This window comes from Urocitellus parryii, chromosome 13 (assembly GCF_045843805.1).
Source record: "Urocitellus parryii isolate mUroPar1 chromosome 13, mUroPar1.hap1, whole genome shotgun sequence".
Lineage (NCBI taxonomy): Eukaryota > Metazoa > Chordata > Mammalia > Rodentia > Sciuridae > Urocitellus > Urocitellus parryii.
The window spans coordinates 39,835,523-39,861,056 of record NC_135543.1 but is presented as its reverse complement, the minus strand read 5'-3'; the positions used below and the strand labels follow the sequence as shown (position 1 = coordinate 39,861,056).

Below are 25,534 nucleotides of genomic sequence, written 5' to 3'. Positions count from 1 at the left end.
CTAATACTGTGTCTTCCATGACAGGTGGTGCTGGAAGTAAACAGCGAATTTATTGTCGAGGTAATGTATGATAAAATTATTTTCTCTACATAAAATTAAAAGAAAGCTGGATTCTACAATGTATCATATATAAAAAATTAGAATGTTTGAATCTGTAAGACATCCAGATCAAAATTAAGAGATATAACCTCAACCAAATTTAAATTGTAATGACAAAACTCAGACTCCCAAATTTCTATTTAGAGCATGGTTTGTGTCAGCTCAGTGTCTCCGTAGTGACACCTACTCATCAGACTATGTTAGTAGCTTACTTACATGTCCCCCAACCAATGGCACAGCAAAAGAAGCAAAGAAACATTTTAGAATGGAAGAGGATTTTTAGACACATCAACAAGAATGACAGTTGATGGTCTATGAATGAGGGAAAGATTAAAAATAAAAAACATTTTTAAGTATCACTAACTAAGCCAAAAATAATGTGGTACCTTTTCAAGTGAGATCCACAGGGCTGGAGATGTAGCTCAGCGGCCAGTGCCTAGTATGAATGAAGATATGAGTTCAATCCCCAGCACCAAACACACACACACACACACACACACACACACACACACACAGTGGAAGTCAGCCAGGAAATAAACCTACTCTCCTATTCTCTGTTGGTGCTTAATTTTATTATCATAGTTAATTTTCATTATAATTATCTCTAATCATTGGAAAAGATGAAATTACTTTTCTAATTTCTATTTACAAAATAGGAAATATGTATGCCTTTCATGAAATTGTATTAAAATCAAGTGTAAATGCAATAGTTCTTGATAAAAAAATAAGCTCCATTTATATAGAACATCTGCTTCCCAAAAAGTGGTAATTAAAGTCTTAGCTTAAGTAAACATATAACCGCTTATGCTTCAATAAATACATTAGAACTTCCAAAAATAAATTCACATTATGTATGTTTTCGATGTAGTAGCATTTCTAAACTCTGCAGTAGTTAGTATAAAATTGTTAAGCACTCACCAACAATTGTAACATGAAATTATAATGGGACAAATATATAGCAAGCAGAGATACAAATATACAAAACTGAGAAGCCATAAAGACATGCAAGAGATTATTTCTGGTCCCATCATTTAACAATATTCTTCTAATTTTGCGATAACATATTTGGATGCTTAGCCACAGTGGTGTCTTATCAACAGAAGAAAAAATACCTTGTCTCTTTTAGTTGAGCACAACTATCTAACTACCACTTTTTAAGGGACATACTCACATGGAACAGTGACAATCTGCACTCTAGAGTTGGTAAAGTCTGGTCAGAGCTCAAGGAAGGGTAAGGTAGGAAAGGCCTCTACCTGGTGAGGCTAGATAAGAGAAAAACTCCACCATATGATGAAGTATGTCCATTTTGAGTACACAGACAGCTAATGAAATCTGTTGCACTAGAATCTTATAGTTAAAAATAAGATGATTCCAAAATAAGTAATAGGCAGAGGTAGGCAAGTTATATCTTTCCAGAGTTGTGATTTAGTTAAAAAAAAAAAATCCCTTTGTTCCTCAAATTCAACACAGTTGTTTCTTCTGGATGCTCCCGACAGTGTTAAATGCATGTCTATCCTAAGTAAAAGTGTTTTAACACTATAAGAAATATGAACCATTTTTGCTTAAGGTGAAAGAACTAGACATTGAAAATGGCACGACAACGTGGCAAACCGTCAGAAGACAAAAACGGGAGTGGATCAAGTTCGCAGCTGCCTGTCGAGAAGGAGAAGACAACTCGAAGAGGAATCCAATCGCCAGAGTAAGTGATGACAAGCGGGAATATCCTGAGCTGATTGCAATGCTTTTGTGCCAGAAAGCTCTAGAACATTTGCAGTCTTCAGTGCCCATGGTGAATTAAAAAGATGGTATGCAGTCATGGCTTGTGTTGCTGAGGCACTTTTTGAGTACCAGGTGCTGGGGGTTGATACAGAACAGAGAGTACAAGTGGAAAGACTTGACTTGGCCAAGAAGAAAGACGTAATCTCTAGCACCAGTGGATTTTATTTGTTTGTGTGCTGCTCATAACTACATATCTGTGTTATAGGAAATTTATGATAGTCTGAAGACTATATCTTGAAAAAATCAAGGGTGTATCGCTTTTGATGAAGTCAAGCAAATAAAGATGACATCAGAAATGTTCCCATCAGATCTCTACAACCAGGAGGTACAAGGATATTAAAAGGCCTTTACAAGTCAAGCCTGATGGTGCCTCCTGTTTCCCAGCTACTCAGGAGGCTGAGGCAGGAAGATCACAAGTTTGAGGCCAGCCTGGTCAACATAGGGAAACACTGTCTCATGGAAAAATGGTGGGGGTTGCTGAGGATGTAGTTCAATAGGAGACAGCTTGCCTAGTATGCAAGCTAGGGTTTAATACTGAAAAGGAGAAGAGGAAAAAAAAAGCTTAAAAAAAATTTAAAAGGCCTTCACAAACAATGTCTACCAATAAGGAAGGAGAGCTAAACAAAGAATCATATGTAATTGAACAATCCATGCAGACTAGGATCCACATTAACAACTTTGCTAGCTCTTTCTGGCTCTCTTGACCTTGGACTAAATTTGAAATCAACAGCAGATTTATCTACCAAAATTCCTGCTTTACAGCTTTACATTAAAAATAAAGTATCAGCCAGACATGGTGGTACATGCCAATAATCCCAGATACTCAGGAAGGTGAGGCAACAAGATTGCAAGTTCAAGGCCAGCCTGGGCAACATAGCAAGACACTGTCTCAAAATTTTTCAATGGGCTAGGGATATAGCTCAGTGATGGAGTTCCCTTAGATTCAAATGAATATCAACAACAACAACAACAACAAATAGAGTAAGTATTAGCAATGAGGTTATAGGTGTAACCTCAGCTCAAGAAATAAAACTAGGCAAAGTGGCACACACCTATAATCTCAGCTACTTGGGAGGCTAAGGCAGGAGAAGCATAAATTTAAGATCAGCCAGGGCAATTTAACAAGACCCTCAACAATAGGGGCTAGAGAAAGCTTTTAAATTATTATTTTTAAATTATCATTTGTATTTTCATTAAATTCACAGTTATACCTTTATATTATTCTCCTCATATTGCACATTCTTTTTTATTTGCATTGTGGATATTTCTGAGTTTTCTTCTACATATGGAATAGACTTGAGCTAACTGAATATATTCTTCACTGACTTTAATTAATTGTAGCTGTTTGGATAATAAATACTAATCTTTTACCAGATTAGATAAAGTTTAGTATACAGATAAAGTTTCAAAATGAGGATGTAGCTCAGTGGTAAAGTGCCCCCCAAAAAATCCATATGGTAGAATATTGACCATAAAATCTATTTGGAAGAAGAATGACACAATAAATTAAATTTTTTAAATTTTCTAAACATTGTATTTCTCTTCCAATTTTTTAAAATTTATCTGCCATTTTGGCTAAATCTCAAATCTAAGCACGGTACTTATTAATATAACACATTTTTAAATGCTGACAATTCTGATTTCTTCTATCAGATTGCCTCTATGAAAACAAAATCAGAATTGAACGTATTGCTAATATAACAAATCTAGTATCAAGTGTGTATCCCATGTGCACATACACTTTTCACTGGGGCTGTATAATCATTTCATACAACCCCCCAACTAGCCTATCAAGTAATAGTGTTGTCCTCACCAAGAGCCGGTGTTTGAATAAGTCTTGTGCTCTCAAACCAAAGACCATCTGTCTACAATTCCCACTTGCTTTCATTCCAAGACATTCTGAGGATCATGATTTGCTTTCATAATCCTAACCACTTTGCTCATAGATTCGATCAGACTGCGAAGTGAACCACAAGATCACATACCGAATCTCTGGAGCAGGGATTGATCGGCCACCTTATGGGGTGTTCACCATTAATCCTCGCACTGGGGAAATTAACATCACTTCTGTGGTGGACAGAGAGATAACTCCACTCTTCTTGGTAAGTCACAGCAGTGCGTTGAGATTTATTCATATTATTTTTTTTAAAAATCATTTCAGCGGCTGTGGGGGGCTGGGGTTGTGGCTCAGTGGTAGAGCACTTGCCTAGCATGTAAGTCACTGGGTTTGATCCTCAGCAAAACATAAAAATAAATAAATAAAGTGATTGTGTCCATCTAAAACTAAAGAAAGAAAAAAAAAATAAATCATTTCAGGCATATGGCTTACTTTTGATAAAACACTAAATTGAAACAAATGAAGGACGTGAGGGAGTGGGAAAAGTGAAAATGTATGTTTATAATGCAAGATTCTCTTGTGTGTTGCAGTATCGCATGACCAAATGTCTTGATGACATTTTAATTGTAGACGACAATATGGTCTGACTTCAATAAAAAGTTGTTTCTTTACATATTTCAGCCTGCACTTTCAAACATGTTACTTTCTTTCCTTTGGTGGAGAATGTCAATTTTGGGTTTGTTGTTGTTGTTGTTGTTGTTGTTGTTTTTCTCAACTTTCCACAGATCTATTGCCGGGCTCTGAATTCACGGGGTGAAGATTTAGAGAGACCGCTGGAGCTCAGAGTCAAAGTTATGGACATAAATGATAACCCCCCCGTCTTCACACAGAACGTGTACACAGCCAGCATTGAAGAAAACAGTGACGCGAGTAAGTCAGAAGATGTCCTTTCTCTACTTTACACTGTATCTAACTCCTTTCATCAAAAGCTTTAGAACAATGAAACTTAAAGATATTGGTAACTTAAAGATGGGAAAGAGCTCAACTTGCATTTTGAGTAAACTCCACAAACTTATAACTGAAAACTCAGGAAAGAACTCATGCCTAAAAATACTAAATATCCTCTTATTTTTAGGTATTTTTACACATGCAATTAAGCCAGTGCTTGCACCTTTCTCAAGTATTCATGGGTTCACGGTGAACTGAGTTCCACAAGAGTAACCTGAGGAAGAAATCATGAATGTTAAATAAGGCCCCTTTCTGGTCTGTCCTCAAAATTATTGGCTGAACCACACCAGGACAGAGTGATGGTGCTGGCTACCCCTCTTCCTCACACACAGTCCTCTAACATCCCTTTCCCTTACAAATCCTGCCAAAATACCTCTAAGTCCATTTGGAGGGAAATGTTGGGGGAAAAAAAAATAAGTTTCAGAAGGAAAGCAGATAAACACAAAATGTTTTTTAATGTAAAAGATGGGAGAACCTAAAGAGGCAGAGAGAAAGATTTGCCAAAAGGAGGCAAAACAGAGAGTGCTTCCTTGATAACATACTTCAGGACAACCTTGGTGAAGAAGAGAAGGCAATACCTTCAGCCAAGTAACCACCTTGCTGATGAGATGTTGTTTAATGAAGTTAGCCAATTCCAAAAAAAACAAATGCCGAGTGTTTTCTCTGATATAAGGAGGCTGATTCATAATGGGGTTGGGGGGGGAACATGGGTGGGTTAGATGCACTCTAGATAGAGCAAAGGGGAGGGAGGGGAAGGAAGGGGCAGGGGGGTAGGAAAGACCATAAATGAGATGAACATCATTATCCTAAGTACACGTATAAAAAAAAACACAAATGGTGTGACTCTGCTTTGTGTACAACCAGAGATATGAAAAATTGTGCTTTATATATGTAATATGAATTGTAATGCGTTCTGCTGTCATACATAACAAATTAGAATTTTTTAAAAAATCACAAGCTCAAAAAAAGAAGTCATTAATGCTTCCTCCAGAGAGAGTAGTTACTGGCTAAAGACTGCAGGGCCAGGGCACAACCTGCATTTAGACTATGATGGGTTGAATCCTGGCTCTTTCTATTCAAGGCCTCCCTGGTTATCTGGGGTAGGATTTTTTTACTTTGGGACCTGCAAAGCAAAAGTATGTTAGGGAATCTGTCAACTCTGGAAAATGTGCCCCATGCACTACTGTCCCTGGGGATTGGCTTGGGATGCCTGTTCTTTGTCTCTGTGAATAATTTAAAATGTCTTATATTCCTATGAGCAAATCTTTTCAGTAATTATGTATTTTTGACTGCTTAGTAAAGTGCTATTATCTTCCAGTGTAACCAATAGTAATTCTCTGCTTTCTAGGTGAGTGACAATTAAGAATGTGGGTGCTCAGTAAATAATTGCAATGTTTAATTTAACTAAGTTATAATATTTCTCAATTGGGCATTTTAAAGTAGTTTCACAAGACCATAGCAAAAAAATTGAAACTGACACAATCACTTCCTTTGACTTTTGATAGTCTTCTGAACTTCTTTTTCACACACTAAAGAGCACTATATTTACTAATTTACCATTTAATCATTTAAGGAGTAAAGTACTTTATAAATAGTAGAAAGTTTCATATAAGTTTCATATAAGCAAATCTGCTGTTTTAGTAATCACCAGTATAACTGTGAGTTATGGAATATACTCTCATAGAAAACTCTAATGAAGAGAATTCAGAAGTCCAACCACTCTTCCTTTTTATGTCTACTGATTTGCTGAGTTAATTCTAATGGAATTCCCAGCCATTTTCCACCATTATCTTTATTTCTAGATGCACTGGTGATAAAGCTAAGTGCCACAGATGCAGATGAAGACAATCATTTAAATTCTAAAATCGCCTACAAGATCATCTCTCAGGAGCCTGCAGGTGCACCAATGTTCATTGTGAACAGGTACACTGGAGAAGTCCGCACCATGTCGAGTTTCCTTGACAGAGAGGTAAAGCCTTCTGTGAATGGAATGATAAGAAATAAAGAATTCAGTTATGAAGAGGCAAAGATGAAATGATCCATGTCTGCCCTTAATCCCATGTGAAGGAGGGATGGAAAACAATTCCAGTCATTTTTAATGAAAATTAAAAGATCAATCATATAGATTTTATTTAATGTGGATATTTTAAAAAGACAGATACTGGCACTGGAATATGTTGGATTCTATTCAAGACAAGATCTAAGTCTTACAATTTTTTTTTTCATCTTAATTAAGCAACACAGTATGTACAACCTACTTGTGCGGGGCTCTGACCGTGATGGAGCTGAAGATGGACTGTCCTCTGAGTGTGACTGTAGAATCAAGGTTTTGGACGTCAATGATAATTTCCCCATCTTAGAGAAGACTTCAGTAAGTGGATATTCTTATGATCATTCTTCCATAAGTATCAGTAATCGATTTGCTTTCAATTAGTTAGTTAGTTCATGAGCCTGGTTTTGTCACTTGTATGGATGGACTCTGAATTTCTTATGTATAATAATATAACTTAATGTTATATATTCATCTTTTTAGATTTATTTTTAAGAATATTTTTAGATGTAGATGAACACAATACCTTTATTTTATTTATTTAGTTTTTTTATGTGGTGCCGGGGAAATTAACCCAGTGCCTTGTATATGCAAGGCAAGCGCTGTACCACTGAGCCACAACCCTAGCCTGTTTATGTTTAACTCACTATTTCAAAGAAAATCTATCTGAAAGCAAGAACTATCTACTCCATATAATCTCCTCACATAAATGTATAAATTCGTTGATATAAATCAGAATAATGTAATAATAATATGTTCATATATGACTCATGATTGGCTGAATTAATTCCACCAGAATCCCAAGCAGTCTCAACTTCAATTTTCATATTCAGGCATAAAAATACCAGGGACAAATCTGACTTGCCACCTGTTTTTGTAAAAATGTATTTTATTGATCATTCTTTTCCATGTTGTCTGTAGCTACCTTGTGCTTCAACCACAGAGACAAAAAAAGGGGATTTTTCTGGGCCATAAAATCTAATGTATTTGTTATCAGCCCTTTACAGAAAAAAATCTGATCCCTATCTAACAGAAAGGAATGGAGTCGATAAAAATATACTGTTGATAAAAATATACACACTCAGACACACACTCATAGAAAACTCTAATGAAGAGAATTCAGAAGTCCAACCACTCTTCCTTTTTATGTCTACTGATTTGCTGAACTAATTTTAATGGAATTCCCAGCCATTTTCCACCATTATCTTTATTTCTGTATGCACTGGTGATAAAGCTATGTGCCACAGATGCAGATGAAGACAATCATTTGAATTCTAAAATCAAGACAAAATGAGAGAGTGCCAATTTGATCTTGATTTCACATGCAGCACATGAAAATCTATTTTGTTATCTTAGAATTATTTAATTATTTTATTTATGATTGGACATTTGCCATTTAACAACAGTACAAACTCATTGACATAGTTGATCTTTAGCATTTTAGAAGATGACTATGTATTAGTAAATATCTTTTTGCTTTTGAAAATTCATTGATTATAAAATCAATCCATGTCATTTCAGTACTCAGCAAGCATTGAAGAAAATTGTTTGAGTTCAGAACTGATCAGACTACGAGCAATCGATCTTGATGAAGAAGGCACCGATAATTGGTTGGCACAATATTTAATCCTTTCTGGAAATGATGGAAACTGGTTTGATATTCAAACAGACCCACGTACCAACGAAGGCATTTTGAAAGTAGTCAAGGTATAGTATGGGATCTGCGATATTTTCTTTCAAAGAATTTTTTAATAATTCTCAGTGACAGAATCTGCCTTTAAAGTACTCCGTAAAACCTTGAATGCAGCTTATATTGACATGTGTCTCAAGCAGGGCACTGTGTCAGTCTGACCCTTCCCTCCCAACAATACAGTTATTACTAAGGAAAAATAAGAAGACTGGTTTGTTCTCACAGTGCCCAGATCTATTTGAGAACATAAAGGAAGTATCTCTGAATTAAACAACAGCTGTGAATTTAGCAATATAATAAATAGTGGTACAGATTTCATGGTGTAAAACTTAACTGATTGCCAAGTGGATGAAATATGAACTAATTAATGACATGAGAAGGGGAGATCCTTCAGAGCTAGATTTGTCTGAAAAGCAGAGAGTAGGATTTAAGCAAGACCTTGTAACTGAGATTGCTACTATGTATAATGGCAGGAGCAAACACACAGAGGCAAGAAAACATGACACATATTTGGTCCCTGATAAGAGCCCTGTGAGGCTGTGCTAAGCAGAGGTTTTACATAGGAAAGAAAGAGAAGGAGGAATATAGATGTCGCATAGGGTTATTATGCTGAGAACCTTGAATACTGAACACTCAGGGGTGACTTTTTCCTACATCTTTTCTTAAACTACTTTATTATTTTACTTCATGGGCAACAATGAAATCTAAACATTGATAAATTAAAAACAAAACCACAAACCAATAAAATCACATGAATATTCATATAATGAGAGAATTTTGTTTCTCCAAGGAAATTGCCATTAACAATATAAACAACACTTATAGGCAGGAAAATACACACTCAGACACACACAGGCACATCTATTTAGGTTGGTACATAATATGCTTGTGATTATCCCATTTGGTCACTACTTTTTTCTGTTGATGTTACTGTGAATTTTTTTTAAAGTATATTAGGAATCCATTTAGCCTTCACCTAATATAAACACACCATCTGTGCATCAAGTATCTTTCCTTTTCTCAAGTGCCTGAAGCAATTTTTAAAGTATTATTACTTTGCCAACAAAATACAATCATGCACTGAAATCATGCAGTGTATTAATTTATGATAGGGTCACAAAAATTATAGAAGATATCTCTATAGACTTTTTGTCATTCAAACGAAACCACAAAATTTTAAAATTCTTTCTGAAAACACAAGGACTCAAAGAATACACTATAGTCTTACTGTTTGAGAATGTTGCTTTAAGGTCCACAAACTTTGGCCGATTGGCCAAATCTGGCCAACCCTCTACTCTATAAATAAATTTTTTGTTGGAACACAGGTACATTCATTCATTTACACATTTTTCTCTAGCTATTTTCATACTGCAAGGGCTAAGATGAATACTAAGACAGAAATTGTACACAACTCCCAAAATCTAAAATATTTACTATCACAACTTTGACCAAAAAAAGTTTTCGGCCCTTTATTAAACACTAAGAAATGCTTTGGAATTTTAAAAAAATAGCAATAGGCTTATGAGCTCAACTCTGAAAAGATCAAACTTACAAAAATAATTACTATATTAATTAAGTCCTTAGGTCCTAAGAATCTGATTTAGTCATTCACTCCAAGAAGACAATTTGGGGTAAACAGTTTGTTATTGTTGTTCTTTGCAAACCTAAGATGTCTAGACACAATCAGAAAATTCTTGACAAAGGATCCCACTTGGAAAAAATAAATGCAAATGTCTGTGTTTCCCCTTGTAATCTTCCCTGCTAAAAAGAATATTGATCCTCAATCAATTTCCTGTCCCTAGATTCCATGAGTTCCTATAGTAGGTACAAATGTAGGCATACGTTAGTCTATTTGCATTACAGTCTGTTCATTAGGGAGAGAACTACTGTAATGAACAGAAGTGTATTTGTGCATATACACATAGAAAAACCCCAAGAGATTTCTCTACCAGAATAGTTTCCCAGATTTTTCATTTACTTAAAGATAACATGGAATTCTAGAAAATAAAAATTGAGTTGTAGAACAGGAATCTCTTCCCATTGAAAATTCATCTTTCAGTATGCAATTCCTATTTAGCTCCATAGTTCATATTATGTGCACTGGCACATTCATCTGTATTATGGTGGCAACTGTCAACAGATGTATAAAAGCAATCAAAATTCTAGAACTCAAGGGTTTTAGCTGAAGTTCAAGTGAGGCATGCTAAGCCATGTCCCAACAAAAATTCATGTGAATTTCTGCTTATATTTCTATCTATCTTATCAGCACATGTGGAAATTTGAACTCCAAAATCTAATAAAACATTCATGATGTCCTGGAACTTCTCTGGGACCACAGACATCTTGACTTTTATTGTTGGCAAATGTGTCGCAAGTGATTCTCACCTTAGCTTCCAGAGCACATCTGGATAGACATTGGCCAGCACTCCCTTGTTTACAACGGCTTTTTCTCTTGGAACTTTTCATGTCACCACATCAGTCACTCTAGATAAAATGATTCTATTCATCTTTCACCCAGAAAACCAAGTTCAAAGGTTATTTTTCTCAGGGTGTGGTATTTACTTTTTTGAATGAGCCCTATAAAGGAGTCTTCTTATCCACCAGGCCCAGTGCAATTAAATTATAGTGTAGGGCTGACTATAATACTCCTAAGTTCTTTAGAACTGTTTGTGTCGTTTTTTTTAAAATTATTTGTTTAATTATGTCAGATATTTTGACTCCTTTAATCTGCTCTTCATACTTCCAACAGATTCTCAAATGTGAGTTCTACAAAGGAAATCTGGGTCCTATTGATTTATTCATTCAATGGTTGTGAACATTTTTTATTTCATTCTAAATTTATTTTTTATTTTTTATAAACTGTTCATTTGTATAAGGGTTTTTGTATAAGAAATTCAAAACTAGACTCCAATTTAAAGCCACAGACTTAAATGACCTACATACCTACCTGATTATGCCAAAAGACAAAAAAGAATCAAATGCTAAAATACCCAATGCAGTAATTACTATTTTTCCCATTTAAAATCTGAGTTGCATAGCTCCTGGGCTTTAGTCCTGGTTTCTCCTTCTATAAAAAGAGAGTTGTTGGCTGTTTCAGAGTTTTTCACTTTTCATTATTTTAGACCCTGGATTATGAACAAGTGCCTAATGTAAATCTTGGTATTGGAGTTAAAAACCAAGCTGATTTTCACCACTCGGTTGCTTCTCAATTCCGAATGCACTCAACCCCTGTGAGAATTCAAATTGTTAACGTGAGAGAAGGACCCACATTTCATCCAACTTCCATGACTTTTAGTGTACGGGAAGGAATAAGAGGAGATTCCTTATTGAATTATGTGCTTGGCACATACACAGCCATTGATATGGACACAGGAAATCCTGCAACAAATGTCAGGTACTGCCAATGCTTGATTCATGTTGGTGTAGCTTGATTCTGGCCATTGTTAATTTATGTGATATCTGCTAGTGTATTTTGGTTATAAATACTTTTTTGAGACTTTGTTTTGCTCTTCTTTGTATGAATATTTCTTTAAGAAAACTAGTGTGGCATTTGAAATTTTTTTTATGAGAGCTCCAATTGATTCTAAGATTAGTTGTGTGCAAGGAACAATTGTAGAACTAAAGATCCACCCAAGTTACTCCAGCAGTCTCTTTGATCTCTTGTACCCAGTTGTACTAGCCTGGACTAAGGCTGATTAAATCATATTGTAGACAGAAACACACTCTAAAGATGAGTCACTGCTTGTTTTCTTAAAGCCTGTGGGTGTCTATGACTTTGAGACTCATTTCAACCCTCTGCTTAACCTAAGAGGAAAAAGAAAAACAATAGAAAAAGCTAAAACATGGTTGTTTCAGAAATTTAATGAACATAAAGAGTCACAATGGGAGAAATAGAAAGGTAGGTATGAGGGGAACTAGGTACATAGATACAAATTAAAACGATGAAAAACAGTGAAGTATTTGGGTCTTCTCTATATGCTTCCCATCTCTCTCCTTTTATTCCTTCTAATATTTTTGTAGTCAAGAAAGTCTATTGACTTATAAGTTACTTTGATATTAACAGTTTCAACTAATTAAATAACAAGTTGACAGATTCAAAAAAAGTATGAAGCCTGATGGTATAGGGGAAAGGAAGAGGAATATCAAATAAATGAACTGAAGATTTGAAATTGTGCCTGGTACAGAGACCCAAATCTCCCTCCAATTAGGTCAAGAACTTTAAATCCATTAGCTATAAAAAGACCCAGAGAGAGAAGCAAGGAGAGCTCCCAAACAAGCCAGCAATGGGGTTCTCTGAAATCAAGATGCCCTAAAATCCACAGCACATATACTAAGTATGCCACATGTAAAAATGAATACACCATAATTGTTTTTTAAAATAAATAAAATATATTTAATATTGCTATGATTTAATAAATAGATCTGAAACTCATACATTTTGTTAATTACACTCAGAGCTAGAAGAGTAAGAATGATGAAATTTCAATACTTTATTGTCAACCTGTGCATTATTACATTTAATATTGGATTCTTATTGTCATATATATATATATATATATATATGCCTTTTATAAACCAAGACAATTGTCACTATAAAGCACGCAGAAACAATATGTTTACCACATTGAATCTCTTACGTGATTTTAAAGTATTAATTTTCATAAAAACATAATGATGAACTTATTTAAAAACAGGTACGTCATAGGGCATGATGCAGGCAAGTGGTTAAAAGTTGATTCAAGGACTGGTGAAATACAATTTTCTAGAGAATTTGATAAGAAGTCAAAATATATTACCAATGGGATGTACACAGCACAGATCCTGGCTATAGATGGTAAGAATATTTATTTCCAATATTTTAAAAAATTAATCCTATTATATTAAATATTATAAATGTTATTATTCTTATGTTGATATATGAGTCACAAAATATATCGTTTAGTGGTATAGGCAAGACTTAAGGAACGTTCTAAGCACCTAAGATCAAAAACTGAATTTAACTACACTTATAAATTTAATTTACACTTAGGTATAATTTATTTCACCTACTTTCAAAAAGAATTTAATATGGTTTACAGAATAAAACATAGAAGATTAAATATATATATACATAGGACTGGGGAGTTAGTTCAGTGGTAGAGAGCTTGCCTATATGTGTGAGGCTGTAGGTTTGGTCTGCAACATCACCAAAAAAAGAAAAAGTATATAGGTTTGTTTCCATTTATTACCTCATCTCTTAAGTATGACTAATCCCACCTTCAAGTATGTCAGGAATGCTTACCTAAAGTAAATTCTACAATCTGTGCACAAAGTTCACTGTGGGGTCACCTGCTGGGAAGGCAATAGTTATTTTAGAGCCACCAAAACTGAACTACAATGACAAATTTGCATAAGTACTGTTTTATTAGACGTATTGCCCAGAATAAGATACTATGAGCCATGAAAGTACCAGATTATTCCAAATAGAAGATTCAAATTTAAAGCCTAGAAGCACAAATGCACTGAATTAATTTGTAATTGAGCCACTTCCCACATGAGAAAATCTATTACACATTCATCTGGATGAGTAGCAACAGGATTTGTTGATTTTTCAGCAGTTAATGATTCTTCAGAGCAGTGCCTAGGAAACCAGCTGCTACAGAACAAAACAGAGATAGGTCAGTAACCAGGAAAGAAGGGGAAAGATAGATGCCTCAAACACATGCCTAATGTAAGATAAATACTGTAGGTTTGCACTACTTTTATATCTGATCTTTACAATAGCCAAACGAGAAAGATACAATGAGCAGCATAAGATTCAAAAAGAGACCGTGATTAAAGTCCAAGCAATGGGCCACAGATTCTGGTCTTCATCCTAAGGGTGTAACTTTCAACATCTGAGTCAGTTTATGAATAATATTTACTATCAGTATTCTAGAAGGAAATGGATTTTAACCACATTGACCACACCCCATGTTTACATATTGATTATATTTGAAGCCAATCTTCCTAAACTAGAAATAGAAAAGTAGTCATTTCAAGTACAGAAAGAGAGAGTGAAAGTGTAATCAAAATGTACCCGTGGTAAACTAAACACAGGCTCATCATTTGTCACCTGAGCAGTGTCTGCATGGCACAGAGATATCCAGACAGTTCTGTTTTGACCCAGGCTGCCTGGCCATCATGAATGAAGACAGAACTCCGGAGGAACCAAACTGCATTGGAGAGTAGGTGCTGTAAGCAATAGCTTCAGCTTTGGTTACTACACCAGGAGGCCATAAGAAAGCAAGGAGGACCAGAGAATGTCAAAGCAATCTATGCGATCATCTCTCTAATGAGAGACTGAGTGAATAAATACTTTAGACAATCTATTGCTAAATAGGGTATCAGAACAGACTGTACAAAATCATGCTAGACATGGATAGCTCATTGGTTTATTGCCATTTGGTAAACTCAGTGACTCCACTTAGATACACACACAAAAGCGATAAACAAAATCAATTAACTTCTCAGAAAATGACCTAGTAAAGTCCTAGAAGTGATAATGTTCTAGTCTGCAAATGATGAGAAAACCAAAGTGGGTTGCAAAAGCAAACATGAAATTCTTTATTCACTATCAGAGAACATAGAATTAAAAAGTGGACCAGGCACAGATTCCTAATTCTTATCCCCTGGTTTTTCCAATAAATTATGTTAACTAAAAATCTGTTTCAAATGGGTTAGGAGGAAAAAATCAAATAGATTCACATTTATTTTCAGAAGTAACATTTCAGAGAGAAATAGGAAGGGATTCAAATTAACAAAGAAACAGAAAGAAAAATACACAACTATTTTAATTTTAATTGCAGTTATTTCCAACACCTAAGTCTCCATAAGCATCCCAAATGGAAGGTTGTCACCTGGTCTGGGCGACCCTAATTTATTGGGACAGTGTGAGAATAGAACGCAGTGAAATTTCTCTAAAGAAGGACATTTAATTTTCCACCTTAGGATGCAGAGATTTTAGGGGAATGAAATGAAGATGAAAATCACTTTAGGAAGAGTGAACAGAATGCATAAGAACCTCAAGTTAGGAAAAAAAATTGTTCCAGCAACCCAAAAAGGGCTGGTGGTGTAGCTCAGTGGTAGGGCATTTGCCTGGCATGAGCAAGGCTTCCTGTACAGGTCTCAGCTCTGCAAAAAAAAAAAAAGCAAAAGAAGCCAATGAGACTGAAATGAAACACACAAAGGAAGAGCAAGAGTGAAAGCAGGTTGATGAACTGGTAAACAATTCCTATATACTGTGGCATCATCATGAAATATGAGACAGAGTTTTCTCCCTGGCAGCATTTATCTCAACACATAATGCTTTGCTTTTCAGACGGCTCTGGGAAAACAGCTACAGGAACCATATGTATTGAGGTTCCTGATGTCAATGACTACTGTCCAATCATTTGTCCTGAAAGCAGCACCACCTGCATGGTTTCTCCATCCGTCCCTATCTATGTTAGTGATCATTCTTATGGGGCTCCCTTTACCTTCTGTGTTGTTGATGAGCCACCAGGAACAGCTGACATATGGAATATCGAACCAATAAATGGTAAGTGAAATGTAAACTTGGTCGCTTTAAGTCCAAAGGCAAAACAGTTACCAAATAATTAGGTAAGTCATTTCTATGTCTGTTTTTCATAATTCTTGCCATGTTCACATTAAATGGAAAAAAATTTCTCATAAACACTTAGGATACTTGAGGGAAAATTTAGACTGAAATAAATGTCAAAATGTTTCATTAATACTGCATTTATAAATAGTGGTATATAAATAACAGATACCAGTTTACCCATCATTTTATATAGATAGTGAGTAAACCAATATTTGATCAGATGAAATAAACAGAACACTTAACTAAATCATCTAATGTCACAGTTCCCTATTCTGAATAATTTCATGCATGTCATTAATCTCTGAAATTTGGGTATTCATGTAGACACATTTATATATAGTCTACTAAGGAGCACATAAGATCCATGAAAATGTTTCTAATCGGGAGCTATTAGTAAGGATAAAAATTTAAACCCAAATTTCCCGGTATTAGAAGAAAGGTTGAACAAATTCTGGTACATATTATTAAGATGTGGTACTACACAGCCATTAAAATTAGAATCATGCAAAGTATTTAAACACAAAGGAATGCATAAACCAAAGAATGTGAAGCGAAAGACTCATTCTGTGTATCTGTGCTGACTATAGATACATAGAAATGAATGTCTGACGTTGATTTTTTTAAAAAATCAGTAAATTTTAAGCAACATACCATTTTATCTACCATGGATTCTTTCTCCTGAAACATTAATTGTATAAATAGAAAATTAAATACTATGAGAAACCTAATTTGGACTAAGATAGTACCCTGAGTTCACATTTATTTGGGGCAATACAAAAAACTTTGAGGGGTACCAAGGAGGGTGTCAGACTACCCTCAAAGCGAGAGAAAATACTTCCCACCACTCTGAGACCATCATTCACAGACTTCACAGGATGGAGAAACCCTGAATGATACTGGAAAAAATACCACCAATAAAGACTTGATGTAAGTCTTTTTTATTTATTTTTTATTTTTTTGGCAACAAAACCACATCAATATTTTAAAAGCTAAACACATTAAAGAAATTCCACTAAAATCAAGATAACTCTCAATCTACCTTCCCCTATAAAGCTTAATAGAGCATTCTTAAATGATAATTGCTAGCCACTTTTTTCTTCATTCATATCCTAGGTATTGTGAGTAAAAAATATTTTTAAAAACTGTTTTACATGAAGGTTGGCAAAGGTATACAAATGACATTATAAATTTGCCAATAAATATAACCACACCAGAGAGAATTTTCCTAGAATCCATTTTAATGTTGAAGAATGCAATGAACTTTGTCTACTTGCTGTGATGTTGCCTTACTTGATTCTTATTTTGTGCACAGGTTAGATTTTGGCAGACACAGCTGGCTTTTTATAAAGCTAACTGAAGGTAATAAACCATCACACCAAAAAAAATTATGTGTTACACTAATCAGTTACTATTAACATTAGTTTGTTACTATTCATATTTTAGGTAAAGATTTAATCATCTCTAAACTTTCCCTGGGTTAATAAGTATATATCAACCAATGTTTAAGTAATATTTCACATAGAAATTCATAATCAAGGTAGCACAAAGAATTAGAATAGCTATTGAATTAATTTTAAATGCAAAGGCAATTAATAAATAACAGCTCTAAGGAGATTATTTTGTGAACTGTAATACTCAATAGGAAACTTCCAATATTTTTTTTCAACTAAGTATAATTCATCATTAGACCAATTTTATTGAGTGTCTATCAAATTCCAGGTATTGTTGCTCCAGAATTAATCAACAGAGTCCCTGCCTGTTTTGTAGAAATAAGCAGGGAGCAGTACTGAACAATTAATTATAAATGAAAATATTAGTCAAAGGAGAGGATGCTTTACAACTAAGAGCATGGAAACTTCGGCTTCTAATTTAGTCTTGGGTATTAAGAGCTACCCTCAAGGAATTTTAATTGATTCTGTTTCTTCTCTTCCTTTTCAGGGACCTTTGCAATCCTGACCACTGATGAGGTGATATCTCCAGGACTTCACCAAATCCCAATCCTAGTGAAGGACAGCTATAACAGGGCATGTGAATTGCCACAGATTGTGCAGTTTGATGCCTGCAGTTGTGATAGCAATGGCATATGCCTGCACTCTAGCACTCCGGGTATCCATACTGAAGACATCAGCTCATCCCCTGATGACATGTACGGGACAATCACTGATGACCAAGCTAGAGAGTCAAATGTTGGTCTTGGACCAGCAGCAATTGGCATGATGGCGATGGGTGGCTTACTTCTGCTCTGTAAGTATTGTATTAAGTCCACCTTTTCAGCAGTTCTTCAAAATAGGGCTGTCACCAGGCACACCAGGATGGCTAGGTTCACGTGGCTGTTTCTTTTTGGAATCTATGGCAATTTTTGTGTGTCCTTGGAAATAAACGATGGGGCTGATAAGGTAGGCATCTATTCAATAATGGTAACTGACCTGAAGTTAGTGAGTGTCCTGAAAATGAGAACCCCATGCTAATCAGCAACATAAATATAGAAGAGCATAAAATAAGCTTATAATGGGAATTTCATCAACATGCTTTAAGAGCAGAAAAGCAAAAGCAATTAATTCAAAATAGGAATATTGGGAAAATCTTTATGGAAGAAATGGATTTTCAGCTGGCCTTTGAAAGCTGAGAATTTTTTTAGAAGGATGATGTTTGTAGGAAAGCCAAATAGCCATCTACAACAAAGAAATCACACAAACAGGAGAGAGGCTAGGAGTGTATCCCAGCACATGTTTAGCATGAGTGAGGCCCTGGGTTCAATCCTCAGAACCAAAAACCAAAATAAAACAACAGACAGGAGGAGAATGGAAAAGCAGAGCACACCCAGGAGGTGAACAGGCTAAAAAATAGGTCGGGGACCCACGTGGAGGCACGTTCATGATATACCAAATGTTCTGGGCTTTGATTCACAGGCAACAAGGAATCAGTAAGGACCTGGAGCTCAGGTGATCTGGTGACCTGCTGTCTATGATGCAATAGGATGCTTGGAATCTAGTTTAGAAAAGGGAATTAGCTTCTGTGCTCTGAACTAAGACCATGACAAGAGCCCCAAGCAGAACTTTCAAAATGAAGTTCTCCTCTCTATATATCTTTTTAAAAACCATGCAGAGTCTCAAAACAGAAATACTTCACGTATTTTAGGTTGCCCTTGCAAGACTTAAGTTTCATGGGGTTCAAACACTGGTTCTAAAACTAAAAAGGATTGAACATGTGTTAATGAATGAGCACAAATTAAAACATTATCATTTCAAAGTATAAAAAATTAGCAACTGACTTTTGGATAGCCTATCATCCTTAAAATAATCTGTGATTTTGCAAAGCTATAAAAAATAATGGATGATGCTCAAAATAATATTAGAGACATTTTCCCAGAACACAATTCCAGAGCAACTGAGATGGCAGCTAGCCTTTAAATCAGCTGTTCTCAGCTCTAGCAGCATTAAGAAACACCTAGAAGGCTTTATAATTACTCACATCTGAGCCCTAACCCAAAACGAAACCCAAGCACCTGCATATTTAAGCCTTTGGGAATTTAAAGGTTAAAACCCAGAATCAGCTACATTTTCTGCAGGATAGCACTAGAATTTCATTAGTCTTCCTGACCTGAATATGCTACCAACAGGCTCAGGAGTCTTGGACTAGAGGAAAGAGTGGACTTTACTTTCCTACTTTTATCAGTAAAGGGTCTGGATTAAGTGATCTCACACTCCCTCCATTTCCATTCTAAAGTCCTATGTGATTTGGTTAAGTTAGTATTTATAGACATGGATATGTGTTCTCAATCCTGTAGGAGCAAAATTTATTTTACTTTAGTATTTATCCTAAATATTTTTTATCTTAATATTTATCCCTTTGGTTCTAACCATAATGCCACACACACACACACACACACAAAAAAAAAAAAAAAAAAAAAAAAAACAATGAATTCATTGGCTTCCTAGATTGAGCGACAGATTTTAAGCCTTACTTATTGCTTTCTTGGGCAGTGTCGCCACTCTTGCTGCTCATGTGCTGCTGCAAACGAAGACAACCAGAGGGCCTGGGGACCAGGTTTGCTCCTGTGCCTGAGGGTGGAGAAGGAGTGATGCAGTCCTGGAGGATAGAGGGGGCCCAACCCGAGGACAGGGTAAGTGGTCTGTCACTTTCCAGAGAAGCTCAGAGTTTAGGTGGAACTTGTGCATGCTTTAATGATTACCCATGACACAAAAATGAGTGGATGTCAATGTTAAAATGTTTAACATAACACATTTGTTTTAAAATCTTTTTTTTTTTCTTTTCAGGATGTGTCCAATATATGCGCACCCATGACAGCTTCTAATACCCAGGATCGTATTGATTCATCTGGTCAGTGAACAATAAATTCTGTTTTTCTTTTTCAATTTGCAAAATTATTCAACCAAACCTATCTTACCTAAAAGTATCTTATAAAAAAAATAACATATCCAGCCAGGCACAGTGGTGCATGCCTGTAATCCAGCACCTCTGGAGGCTGAGACAGGAGTATTGAAAGTTCAAAGCCAGCCTCAGCAAAATCGAGGCACTAAGCAACTCAGCGAGACCCTGTCTCTAAATAAAATACAAAATAGGGCTGGGGATGTGGCTCAGTGGTCGAATGCCCCTGAGGTCAATCTCTGGTACCCTCCCCCGCAAAAAAAAATCTGTCGATCTCCTTAATGGATGGTATAATCACAGGGAAAGTGACGTGTTGAAGTGGCCACTTTATTTTTCTATCTTAAACTTATCTTTTACAACAAATTCTGAAATCAGAGTGTTTCCATTTGATTCCTGGCTCAGCCACTCATTAGTAAGAATAGTCCCTGGGCAAGACCCAACTTCCCTGAGCCTATTTCCTTCTCTTTAAAATCGAAATTATCACAATACCTACTTCAAAGTGTAGCTAGGAGGAATGAACTAAACACACACAAATATTAAATATGTTATCAAAACTTACACATATATTAGGTATGATACAGGTAGATGTCACAAAATATATATGAGAATTGTCCCTGACAGAGCATAGGCTCTTATAGGGATTATTTACAATAATATAAATAAGAACAAAAGAAAAAGCAGCAAATATGTTCTAATAAAAATTGAATAACTTTCCTTCAATTCACATGTTCTTTTGCCTAAACAGTGTCTTATACTTTCCTAACTTACCAGTCCCACCCACACTTTAGAATACTGAAAAATACCCGGATATTGTGCAATGCTGGAACCAAACAGAGAGCTGCCCCCATTCTGAAGCAGACATGAGATTTCTTTTCCTTAGTATCCCAAGTCTGACACTTTCCATGCAAAGATATACATTGACTGAACATTCCTGTGAGAATTCCAGCTCTCCATTCAGTACCAGTATGAATGAGGACCTGGAATTTCAACTGTTGGAAATGCAAGTCACATCCTTTCACGGGAGCTGGGGCACTTGCCAGAGGTAGCAAAGGCAGGAACTGGCACCAATGCAGAGACCCCGCTCCTCGTGGCAAGCTCTACACCTCTAAGTCTAGAGGAGAAGGTTCTGTGCATACACGAAGTCTATCTCCCATAACTTGCTCCCTCTGTATCAGCTACTTTTGTTTTCTCACCAAGCTTGGAGATTCTGGGTGTAATTCCTGCTGTTCCTTGCCTGGTTTTCCAGAGCCTGCTTATTGTATGGTGTGGAGGGCTGGAAGACAGCAGCTGGCAATGTTTGGGGTGCATGAGCAACGCAGGCAACTCAAGCACTATTAAGGGACATCCTCTCTTTTCAGAAATCTACACCAACACCTATGCAGGTGGAGGAACAGTTGAAGGAGGTGTGTCAGGAGTGGAACTCAATACAGGCGTTGGAATGGCAGAGGGCATGGTGGCTGGAGGAACTATGGGGACATTGAGGAAGAGGAGTTCTACCATAGGCACCCTTCGGGAGTATGCAGACACTGGCATGAACATGGCCTTCCTGGACAGCTACTTCTCAGAGGTAATTTTCTTATGCAGTTACACACAACATATCTGTGACTAACCATGAAAACAAGGGCAGTGGGCCCCTCCAGAAATACATTCAAATATTCTTAGCCCTATCCTAATCTTAATAAAGAAACATTTTACTTCTCCTTAACATACATAAAGCCAACTCACAGCAGTATTACATATTCAGTTGCCATAACAAAATTTAATACTGTAAAAAAAGAAAGAAAAACAAAAGAAAAAAAAAGCTAGCATTCCTCTTCATTCTCCACTTCTCTTTTCCATTTTCTTGTCTTCTGTTTCCTTCTGATTTCTTCTCTGTTTCCCATAGCATCAAAAAACAAGAAGAATGCTGATCCAAAAAAAAAAACACCAAAAAAATGTGCATTCATGTCCTCTCTTTATGATGTCCCATCTGTTCTCCAGAAATGGAGAATAAATTAAAAGTCAAAACTGGGAAGTGAAGGGAGTGAAAGCTCAGGTACACATATAGCATCACCACAATTTGGTTACAAATGAGGACCTAGAAGCGAGATCACCCATCCTGCCTTCCACTAAACTCACTCTCACAAAGAAAAAGGGTCATAGGTCTATTAATGAGCATCCCAAAGAAGAAAGGCCCATAGTCACCAGAGTTTGCCTAATACAATAACATAATGGGTAAATAAATCTTGTGTATCCTATTCAGAAAGTTTAATTTGCTTAATTAGCAATTCATTGGATCTCATATTTCAACAAACCCATTTTATTCACCATTTCTCAGTCATGAATTTCACCACTGCTATTCACACACACAAAAAAATGCTGAAGATGTTGTTGCAGATGTAAACTATATCTTAAAATTAGTAGTTAAAAAAATACTTTTGCAACAAGCTGGGCTCAGTGGTGCACACATGTCATCTTAGAGACACAGGAGACTGAGACTGGAGGATCCCAAAATTCCAGGCCAGCCTTAGCAACTTTGTGAAACCCTGTCTCTTATTTAAACAAGTAAAAATACTGTTTCAGACCATAAACTCATTGAAATGAATGGTAGATACCATTAATCAATTCATTCAACGAACAGGCACAAATAATATATCATAGAAGAAATATTTTTTTAAATTATTCATAAAACCCCCACCAGTATCAAAGGTGCTCTACCATTAATGGCAAATTGCACCTGGCATTTTTCCTTTGGTTATCATCAGTGCTTTATGAGACAAAATAAAAATGTGTTCCTTTGTGGGAACTGAGATCATCCTTCCCAAAACATTTAGCTAGAAACTTTAAAAGTGGTGCTAAATTTTTGAGGTGATTTCAGGAGACTCAAGCTCTCCCTACCCCAGGGTGAGCCTCTGCAAAATTTTACTAATGCTTCCTTCCTGCCACCTTACACATCTCCAACATCTACCCCGGGGGAACTAATTTGTGTTCCATGCATGCAAGAGGAGATTACCCTCTTACTGAGGAGTCATTCCAAATATTACATAACAAAGGCTTAAGGTTATTCTAAACTCATGAATTGTTGGTTCAAAGCCTAAAAATCATTCCATTTCTAATGGTAGAATTTAAAAGCTGGATCAGAGGGGAAACACCATATTGTGTAAAGGGGAAAATTGGATTTGAAGTTTTGTTTTAAGACTGTTTGGGTCTTGGGCAAGCAATTCAACTCTTACCTTCTCTGGGCTTGTAGTTACTTTATAAGGTAAACAGAATGTTGAACTACATCAAGGGATTTCAAATGCTGTTCTGCAGGACCTGTAAGATTCCATAAGATTTATGGCTAAGCACTTTAGATAAGGCTTTTTCAGTTTTTGGGTTTTTTTTTTTCTGATTTTAAATAACAAAGACCATTATAGGTGAGGGAAGAAGGAAGAGAGCTGGCAGGTCTGCACTCCCTCCAAATAGGGAGATTCTACTTGCATCTGTTTTATTCTACATATTGTGCTCCAACGTAAGGTTTCATTTTAAATGTCTTTCTTTAAAGAATAATTTGAAAATCATGGTAGATGATCTTTTAGTGCCTTCCTTTTTATGGAACTAACTCCAGAGATCATTCCAGCTCTCTCAGCTCAAGCCACATAAAATTTCATGAACATTCTAACACAAGTCCCTGTAGCTCAGAAAGATTTAAATCTTTATAAATGCTTTCATTTCAAATTGATCAAATATCTCTCTTTATATAAATAGTTTGAACATAACTAAATACAATTTTATTCCAGAAACAAAAATCTATAACTACAAAAGATTTAAATATTAGTTTTGATTCAAATCTGAACAAAATATAGTCATTATTATTTATTAGTTTTCAAATAAGAGAAATTCATGTTTAATCCTCAAATTGAATGCATCATTAATGCAATCTGATCTCCTTTTTAAAAATTCCAGTTATTTAGTAATACATTAAGTGCTAGTCTTTTTCCTCAATTTATTCCTTGATTTAATCTTAGAAGTCTCTGAAGCATTGCTATTAGTCTTCTTTGATTATTATTTTTGGGGGGCAGGTACCAGGGATTTAACTCAGGGGCACTGGACCACTGAGCCACATCCCCAGGCCTATTTTACATTTTATTTAGAGACAGGGTCTCACTGGGTGGCTTAGCACCTCGCTTTTGCTGAGGCTGGCTTTCAATTCACAATCTTCCTGCCTCAGCCTCCCCAGCCTCTGAGATTATAAGCATGGGCCACTGGCAGGGCTTCTCTGATTATTTTAAGGGAAAGGAAACTTCTACTTCTCCATTTTTCTTCTAATTTTAGAAAGCATACGCATATGCAGATGAGGATGAAGGCCGACCAGCCAATGACTGCTTGCTTATCTACGACCACGAGGGAGTGGGGTCACCAGTGGGCTCCATTGGTTGCTGCAGTTGGATCGTGGACGACCTGGATGAAAGCTACATGGAAACTTTAGATCCAAAATTTCGGACTCTTGCTGAAATCTGCTTAGACACCGAAATTGAGCCATTTCCTTCACACCAGGCCTGTATCCCTATCAGTACTGACCTCCCTTTGCTGGGACCTAATTACTTTGTTAATGAATCTTCAGGAATGACTCTCTCAGAAGCTGAATTCCAAGCAGAAATGGCAGCCTCTGAACCCATGATTCATGGGGATATCATAGTGACTGAGACTTACACTACGGCTGACCCATGTGTACAACCCACAACAATTGTTTTTGATCCTCAGCTTCCTCCCAATGTGGTAGTAACAGAAACAGTGATGGCACCTGTCTATGATGTTCAAGGGAATATTTGTGTGCCTGCCGAGTTAGCCAACACACACAATGTATACTATGCCGAGAGAGTCCTGTCTAGCCCTGGTATGCCTGACGTGAACAATGGTAGCATGACTGATGGTTGTATGGGACCTGTGATGAGTGGTGGTATTTTGGTAGGACCAGAAATTCAAGTGACACAAATGGTGAGTCCAGACATTCACATAAGCCAAACCATTGGCTCTACATCCCCAATGACATCTCGACACAGAGTAACAAGATATAGTAACATACATTACTCCCAACAGTAA

The 25,534-nt window shown here is 36.2% G+C and overlaps 1 protein-coding gene across 1 annotated transcript; it reads left to right on the top strand.

Moving 5' to 3' along the window:
• Dsg4 (desmoglein 4) lies at positions 1 to 25,534 on the top strand (the record flags this gene model as incomplete). The annotated part of the gene is given in 15 exon segments (XM_026400760.2): positions 1 to 60; positions 1,667 to 1,798; positions 3,825 to 3,980; positions 4,501 to 4,645; positions 6,526 to 6,692; positions 6,960 to 7,094; positions 8,295 to 8,480; positions 11,586 to 11,857; positions 13,158 to 13,297; positions 15,803 to 16,021; positions 18,023 to 18,328; positions 20,068 to 20,207; positions 20,362 to 20,425; positions 21,832 to 22,040; positions 24,767 to 25,534. Coding segments are annotated over 15 exon segments (3,099 nt in total), but the record flags the coding sequence as incomplete, so codon positions are not given.